The sequence below is a fragment of the Megalops cyprinoides genome, chromosome 24 (assembly GCF_013368585.1).
Source record: "Megalops cyprinoides isolate fMegCyp1 chromosome 24, fMegCyp1.pri, whole genome shotgun sequence".
NCBI classification, from domain to species: domain Eukaryota; kingdom Metazoa; phylum Chordata; class Actinopteri; order Elopiformes; family Megalopidae; genus Megalops; species Megalops cyprinoides.
The window spans coordinates 24,105,780-24,113,747 of NC_050606.1; the positions used below are offsets into that span (position 1 = coordinate 24,105,780).

General features: G+C 43.5%; 1 protein-coding gene across 1 annotated transcript; it reads left to right on the top strand.

Moving 5' to 3' along the window:
- riok1 (RIO kinase 1 (yeast)) lies at window positions 1–6,514 on the top strand. The gene is made up of 17 exons (XM_036519148.1): window positions 1–140; window positions 413–620; window positions 914–1,001; window positions 1,209–1,278; window positions 1,383–1,425; window positions 1,702–1,794; window positions 2,013–2,125; window positions 2,210–2,290; window positions 2,706–2,792; window positions 3,686–3,823; window positions 4,155–4,258; window positions 4,387–4,493; window positions 4,684–4,749; window positions 4,909–5,028; window positions 5,178–5,231; window positions 5,486–5,617; window positions 5,981–6,514. The coding sequence occupies exons 1-17, from the start codon at window positions 85–87 to the stop codon at window positions 6,089–6,091; spliced, it is 1,671 nt and encodes a 556-aa protein (XP_036375041.1). The 5' UTR covers window positions 1–84; the 3' UTR covers window positions 6,092–6,514.
- Window positions 6,515–7,968: the final 1,454 nt, after the last annotated feature.

The following is a 7,968-nucleotide window of genomic DNA, read 5'->3' on the forward strand; positions in this document are numbered from 1 at the left end:
GAAGAAGCGTGGTTGTGGATCTTGACATAGCTGAATACATCACATCTTATCTTTTCAGAGAACAGCAGTGTCAGTCATATCGTCATGTTAGAGGCAAATATTGCACCTGGACAATTTGACGACGCAGATGAATCGGACAGGTTTGGAAAATAGCTAGGTTTTTAATCCCAGTCTAAATTATGGATTCTGGACTGATGGGCGGTAACTAAAGTAGCTAGCTAGTCTTGCTAGCTATCGGCTACAGATCATAAACTTGGCCTGGTTTGTGCGGTGAAATAATAAATTAGCTAGTTAGCTAAATAATAGCTGTAGTTTAAGATAATTCTGATAATTGTCTAATAATGTACCTAGCTGGTTATCGTCAGTGCAGGAATATAACAGGCTGTACCGGTATTTTTCCCTCTGTGTGTAGCGAGAAGTATGTCTCCGTTCCACCGAGTGGAGGAATGCTGGACGTACCAGCGTTAGCGACGAAATTCAGCGGAGTTCATTTGAAAGCACCATCTGAGGACAAAAATGAAGAGGAGGAGGAGGAAGATGAAGACGACTGGGATTGGCGTGAAACGGGAGGACACTTAACCAAACGCTACACAGCCCTGAAAACAGGGAATAACCTGCAGGTAATGGCGATAAAGACACGTATATCGGATTAATGCGATTATAAAGATACCTGGAGAAGTTTACCGTAGTTGCACTCTGTCGCATTTGGTGTGCTGTTGCTGTTCATATGCGGTTTACTGTTCGGCGCGGGCAATGCTGAAGCTGTTGGGATTGTAGGTGTTACAGTGGGGGCTTGACAACCAGTTCAAGCATTTAGTGTTTGTCACATATAAGTGGGTTGTATTGTTTACAAAGGCACTTGAACTCCGATTGATTGTTCTGTCCTAACGAGTGCATTTTCGTTTTATTTCAGGCAAATAGACAACATCCCAGTAATAAATCGCAGATTTCGACCCCCACCGACAAGGCATTGAGAAAATTTGAGAATAAAATTCACTTGGGTGAGACCAAGAGTACTGCAAAATTCAGCTACAGATAAATGGGGATGGGAGCTCCACTGATTGTCTGTTAACATGTGAGACTGTCCAATCACTGTTTAAAAACAGCTGAAAAGTTTTGGTGATGGAGCATAAATTGTGAAGCTGTTGTGAAAGGTGGGGGGGCGGGGCATCAAAGTGCAATCTGACTTAGTTTTCCTGTGTTACCAGATAAGCTGAACTACGCTGACTCGGTGATCAACAAAGTGACAGTGATGCAGAGACAGAGGGAGGCAGACACGTGCGTGAATGCGCTAAAAATGTTTCCCTTCACCTTTGCTTTAACCCCTAACCACCAGATATCTGTGCAGCATATACCTACTCTTCATATTTTTTTTTCTGTAGGTACCGAGTGAAAGACAAATCGGATAGGGCTACCGTTGAACAGGTTTGCTTTCATTTATCATCCAGAGTTAAGATTCAGTATAGCTAATATACAGCTTAAATAAAACACTACAATTCAGATTTGCTGTAGCTAATCAACAGCATAGAATGGTGGTGAAATTTGTAATTACTAGAGCTAGCTGCAGTATGGAGTTCCACTAAGTTTCAGATTTACTACAGCTAATCTCCATCATAAAATTCCACAGAATTCCACTAAAATTCAGATTTTACTGTAGCTAATCTACAGCAGAGAAGCAGACTGAGCTCTTATTTTGGCTAGGTTTTGGATCCAAGGACCCGAATGATACTCTTCAAGATGCTAACCAGGGGAGTCATCTCCGAGATCAATGGTTGCATCAGTACAGGCAAGGAGGCAAGTATTCATCTCATTTCCTGTTGTAGCCTCACTTCCTGTCACTCCTCTGTCCAAAAAGGAGATGTTCCTTCAGTGCTGAACCAGTTAGCTGTTTGTTGCACAGGGGGATTTGGATGTGGTAGGTGGGGCCTAGCAGTACAGTCTGTGCATTAAAAGCTGTATACAGACGTTCTGTAACACAGTTGTTCTTATGTCCAAACTATGTGCTTGAACAGGCAAATGTTTACCATGCGACCACCTCTGCAGGAGAGAGCAGAGCAATCAAAATCTACAAGACTTCCATCCTGCTGTTCAAGGATCGGGACAAGTATGTGAGTGGGGAGTTCAGGTGAGCTTTGGTGCACTTTGCTGCTTTACTCATACACTACGGCTGCTGTTCTTCTGATGAGCACTAAGGGAAAGCTGCCTTCAGGTTCCGTCATGGCTACTGCAAAGGAAACCCAAGGAAGATGGTGCGAACCTGGGCCGAGAAGGAAATGAGAAACCTGATCAGGTGAGCTTGTTCTGTGCTTCTGCTGGGCCAGTTTTGATTTTGCTGTTCATCCTTATTGTACATTGCACTAGTAAAAGTCAACTGCTAGGCAGATATTCAAATACAGCTTGTTTTGCATAAAATTCTTTTAATATCATTTAACATGTATATCTAAGAAGAGGTCAAAGTTAATTTTGAGTTGTCTGCAAAATTCAAGTTAGGGAAAGTCTTGGATTTGACCATGTGATCAGTCTGTTTGTACATTGTGTGTCTGTCACTCTTTCTCTCTGTGTATCTGTCCATGTACATGTGTATGCGTGTATGTGCATGCGCTATGTATGGTGTGCGTATGCTCTCTCTGTTGTGTTTATATTCGTCTATGTGTGCACTTTCTCTGATGTTTGTGTGTGTCTGTGTCTGTGTCTGTGTGCCCAAGGCTGCAGATGGCTGGAATCCCCAGCCCAGAGCCTATCATGCTGCGCAGCCACGTCCTGGTCATGAGCTTCATCGGCAAGAACAACACGTAAGTAAGGTTGGGTACCGAAACCCAAAAGGTTGGGTTCCTATACGACCGGTATCTACCGGACTGAATCGCAACGCAGATTGTGGTCCCACGTAACCCTTTCACGTGTACGGTCACACTGGTGTGATTGGCCGTTTAGCGCGTATGCTAAAACCGGTGCGATTAGAACACTAGATTGGAGAAATTCTAGCTAATTTTAGCTTTAAGGAAACAGTGATTTAACAGTGATTTCAAAAAATATAGCAAATGCTAACTGAAAACTGAGAAGCTTAATATCGCAAATGAAAACACAACGAACCATGTAACTATGTAGCATAAAAAAGTTACATGCGAAAGAGGTTATTAAGGCGCTAGGGTTCTTCCCGTATTTTTTTCCCTTTAGTCATACCTGATGCAGGAACACACCTCCAGTTTTCCGAGGCCATGTGAAATGCTTCCAGGGGAAAAAACGCCACTCGTATCTATTCGATGTTGATATCACAGCAACAGCATTATGCTGCTTCCATGGGGTAGATAGAAACACATGGCTACAAAAAATAAAGAGTGAAAACATACAATCTAGCGTTCTAATCACACCAGTTTGGCCATACACACGAAAGGGTTAAGGTAGCCATTGCTCGTGCACAATGAAAGCCCCCAGTGTTGACTTGTTTCTCTTACCAAAGGGTCTGTTTTTGGCTAGTGTATGTGTTGAAGCATTAATGCACCAGTTGTCACAGCACTGTAAGAGGCAGATGGATAAGAGCACCTGCTGGATGCCAGGGAACCTGTTTAAATGAGTACCACAGGATCCCCAGTCACTGCAGTGAGTCAGGGCCTCAGCAGAGGTCTTGTCTGAGAGATAGGTTTTGGGTTAACTGCATGGTGATGTTTATGCATGCTGATGCCGCCAGGCCTGCCCCCCTGCTGAAGAACGCCCTTCTTTCGGAGTCGAAAGCACGGGAGCTGTACCTGCAAGTTATTCAGAACATGAGGAGGATGTACCAGGAGGCACGGCTGGTCCACGCAGACCTCAGCGAGTTCAACATGCTGTAAGCCCCTCCCACTTGACCTTACACAGGAAGCTTCTCCGCTTCTGCTGTCAGCAGACAGCAGACACATTCCAGTCAGCTCTGTCATCTTCTCACTGATGCTTGTATGTGTGGTCTTATTGTATGCAGTTACGTACTTTGCATGCTCTGGGTGAGAGCCAAATTATATGTAAATGTACTTCTTATGCAGGACCCTGCAAACGTCATCTTTCATTGGCAGAAATTTTGCATGTTTAGGCAGCGTGAGGGTGAATGGAATGTGCACAGGAGCATGGCATTGTCAGTGAGGCAGTATAATTGAGGCACAGCACTCTGCTCTGTTTGCGTGAAGATACCAAAGTGGGGATGCCTACATCATTGATGTCTCCCAGTCTGTGGAGCACGACCACCCCCATGCCCTGGAGTTCCTGCGCAAGGACTGCAGCAACGTTAATGGTGGGTGAGACATGAGGCCCAGTCAAGGTCCAGCAATCTGCTCCAGTGGACCGCTCCTCTTGTGGATGGGGACTATCATGCGAATCTGATTGGCTAGCACTTTGATTGGTGTGTCTCTTGCTCCTCAGACTTCTTCGTGAAGCATGAGGTGGCCGTGATGACAGTCCGGGAACTGTTTGAGTTTGTCACTGACTCCTCCATCACCAGTGACAACATCGACCACTACCTGGAAAAGGTTTCTTCTGAGCATCACACTGTGTTTAGTGTTCAGCATCTGCATTTGTGTGTGTTGTGTATTTGGTAAGGCTGTCTTTGGTCAGTATGGTTTTGTAAATATATGTTTGTGTGTGTAGTGACTGGCAGTGTTTGGATTCAGGCATCAGGGGGCATTGTTTAAAGAGAGGTGACTTTGTGTCTGGTTCCAGGCAATGAAGATTGCTGCTAACAGGACAGCTGAAGAGAGGTCAAATCAGGACAAAGTGGATGAAGAAGTAAAGATGTCATCATAATTAAACACTATTTAAACAATATTAAACACTGTATGCACCATCATCATTGCCTCTTTATTTTTCACACAGGCATTTGTGTGTTTAATCTCACAGAGACATGGAAACCATATTCATCGTCCTCATTTTATTGTAACATTTCAGGTGTTCAAGAAGGCCTACATCCCTCGCACCCTAACAGAGGTGACTCACTATGAGCGAGACATGGATGATATGATGAAGATGAAGGAGGAGGAGTCCTCGCTCAGTGTGCAGAATGACAACGTGAGTGGCACTGACAGCATTCGTGGGCTCAGAACCTGACTGTTCCGGACCACAGGGCTACACAGAGAACGGGACTACCTCCCTTCATGGGAAGCCTTCAGTGATGCAGTCAGTTTGGATTCACGTGCCGTTTTTTTTTTCCCTCACAGATCCTGTACCAGACAGTGACAGGGCTGAAGAAGGACTTATCTGGGGTGCAGATGGTACGGGTTGCAGTCTGAGCCACATTGTACACATTGTACTCAGGTTCATACTCTCTGAAATTAGTTTTAACACACAATATGAAAGCAGGGATTTCCACCAACCTGACTTGACCCTGTCAGGTGGTTGCTGACCCTTGACCCTGTCAGGTGGTTTCTGGCCATGCTGTGGAGGTCAGTGTAATCCTGCCTAAAAGGGGTGGGCCATGAGGCGGTGCAGTGACCCTGTGTGGGTGTTTCTGACTCCACCCCTGCAGGTGCCAGCCCTGTTGGAGGACTGCGAGGAGGCAGGAAACTCAGGTTTGGAGGAAGACAGGAGCGAGGCATCATCAGCAGAGGAACAGTCTCCCACTGGGCACCAGGGGGAGGGGCCACCAGTTGACAAGAAGGTGTGACATTTTAATTTAAATTTGTGTCACTAAAACAAGGTATTGGAGCCAGAAATGGTCATGATTCAACAAAAACATGATAGACTGACTATATTTATTGCAGCTAGAAGCTGTGGTGTATATACACTTACTGTAACTAGAACCTGAATTCAGATCTTAAGAAATGGAGCAATTTTATGCAGTATACGTACTGGTTTATTTCAATTGCTTTCTCTGATTTTCCGAACTGTTATGTCATTACTGCTGTCAGTTGACCAGGTTTTAATTATGGTCTCTGCTTGGCATGTTTTCTGTGATTAAACTGAACAGCATAAATGCTGTTGACACCTTACTGAAACACCTTGTATTTTTTCTTTTTTTTAGGAACGTAAGAAAATGGCAAAGGATGCCCAGAGAGAAAAGAGGAAGAACAAGGTCCCAAAACATGTGAAGAAGCGGAAGGAGAAGGTGGCTAAGATGAAGAAAGGAAGATAAGGGTGGGAGAGCAGGACACATGCGGCTGAGTCTTAATGCTGCTTTGACATACACTCCCCTAGCCAGACTGACAGTTAGCTTGTTAGCTGTGCTGATGTATGAACTGTAGTAAATATGAATGCAGAAGCTAAGGACTTCAGCTCGTACCTAATGTTTAGCAGTACCTAATGTAAGTGTGTGCAGTGCAGCCTGATGAGTGTGTAGCAGAGAAGCCTGTCTGGGGTAATGGCATGGGTGTCCCCGAAGATGGGCCATGTGCTGGCTGAAGCTGGGGGTGTTTACAGCAGTCAACAGCAGGTGTTTAGCAGTCACTGTCTGGGAGCTGTTGTCTCCCAGATATTCATTCATCACACCCAAGGTATGCAACAAACAGGATTTAGTTCTGTTAAAAAAGGCTGTTGTTTGTGTTACTGCTAAACAAAACAGGACAGAAATAAAACATCTGAATACCTTCACTTGATAATTTACTTTTAATTAAAACCTTCATATGCTTATTATTGTTATGTAGAAGTCTCCTTGAATGACTGTCTAAATGGCCAAGAGTAGTTGTTGGGCCTACTGAATGTAAACAGCAGTGTTTGGATAGCTGGTCCAACTAATATCTGAAATGAACATAAGCACTCCTTAATCAAATGCAAACCCAGGTAACAAAGCTGTCCTCATGTGACACTACAATTTAAAAAACATTTAACAACTAATGTCAGCTTATGAGCAGTGATAATGTTTGCACATTGAAAATCAGACTCCATGGTTGATCTTAAATTTAGCTATAAAACATTTTATATATATATATATATATATATGTGTGTGTGTGTGTGTGTGTGTGTGTATATATATATATACATATATATATATATATATATATATGTGTATATATATAATGTTTATATTTACAAATATATAATTGAAAATATCAACCATGTTACAGTGACACCATATGGAAAGAAATCAGTTTTCAAGGGGTGGAGCAGGTGTACAATATTACTGGAAGTATGGTGTACAGGTCAAAGGTAACTGCTATATAAATGGTCTGCACAGGATGTTTGTGAGATGTAATTTTGCTCACATTTTCTTAAAAAAGCAATGAGTAAAAAAATTACACAAATGAAACAGGAAACCCCCTTGGAGCAGATGGCACCCCACAGAGCACGGTATAGTGTGCGGTATATTCCCCCTGAGCAACCAAATACAAAATACAGTACCTCAATAAATAGCATTTAACTGGCCAACTCTTGGCCAGAGTGGCTGCTGCTCTCTGTTATTTAAGCCTTTAATGACACTGCATAAGTGAGTAGCCACAAGACCCACAGATAATTTCTCAGAACACTATGGAACTTAATATTAGCATTTAACATGCTTAACTGTGGATTGAAATTTTCAAGTTATGTTGAAGGAGGGAATAAGTATTTCTAATATGAGTAGACGGCAAGTGTTTGAGTTAGCTGGCTTTTACAGCGATGACTCAGTGCTGGGAGATTGGTATGCTTTGGCCTCCTGATCATGAAGTTTGATCAAACTGAATTTACATTTTATTTTTTCCACAAACGAATAAGAACCTCAGCTGTGGCTCCGGTTGAAGCCCTCAATGTAGTTTGCAGGGAGCATTCCTGATTTGCGTGTGCATTGCACTGTGCCATACATCCAGCCCTGGTCAGTGGGTTGCACATTGAGGATGACGTTGCATTCGCGGAAGGACACCTCGTCATGGTCCTGGGCTTGAGTAGGCATAGAGAGCACGGTACACTGTCTGCCGCAGAGTCAGCAAAAACCCAAAAAAATCTTTTAGGTTTACCATGGAAGCCAGATGTGGAGAGGCATTTGGGAGTAGTGCTCAGTGGTTAACATGCAGAAAATGTATACTGCAGGAATAGACTGGT

What these genes read in the sequence shown, in the direction of transcription:
- riok1 (XM_036519148.1), top strand. Translation starts at nt 85, where the DNA reads ATGTTAGAGGCAAATATTGCACCTGGACAATTTGACGACGCAGATGAA. An exon ending in AAACAGGGAATAACCTGCAG is followed by an intron (nt 621 to 913) that starts GTAATGGCGATA and finishes GTTTTATTTCAG; the next exon opens with GCAAATAGACAACATCCCAG. An exon ending in CTCAGCGAGTTCAACATGCT is followed by an intron (nt 3,824 to 4,154) that starts GTAAGCCCCTCC and finishes GTTTGCGTGAAG; the next exon opens with ATACCAAAGTGGGGATGCCT.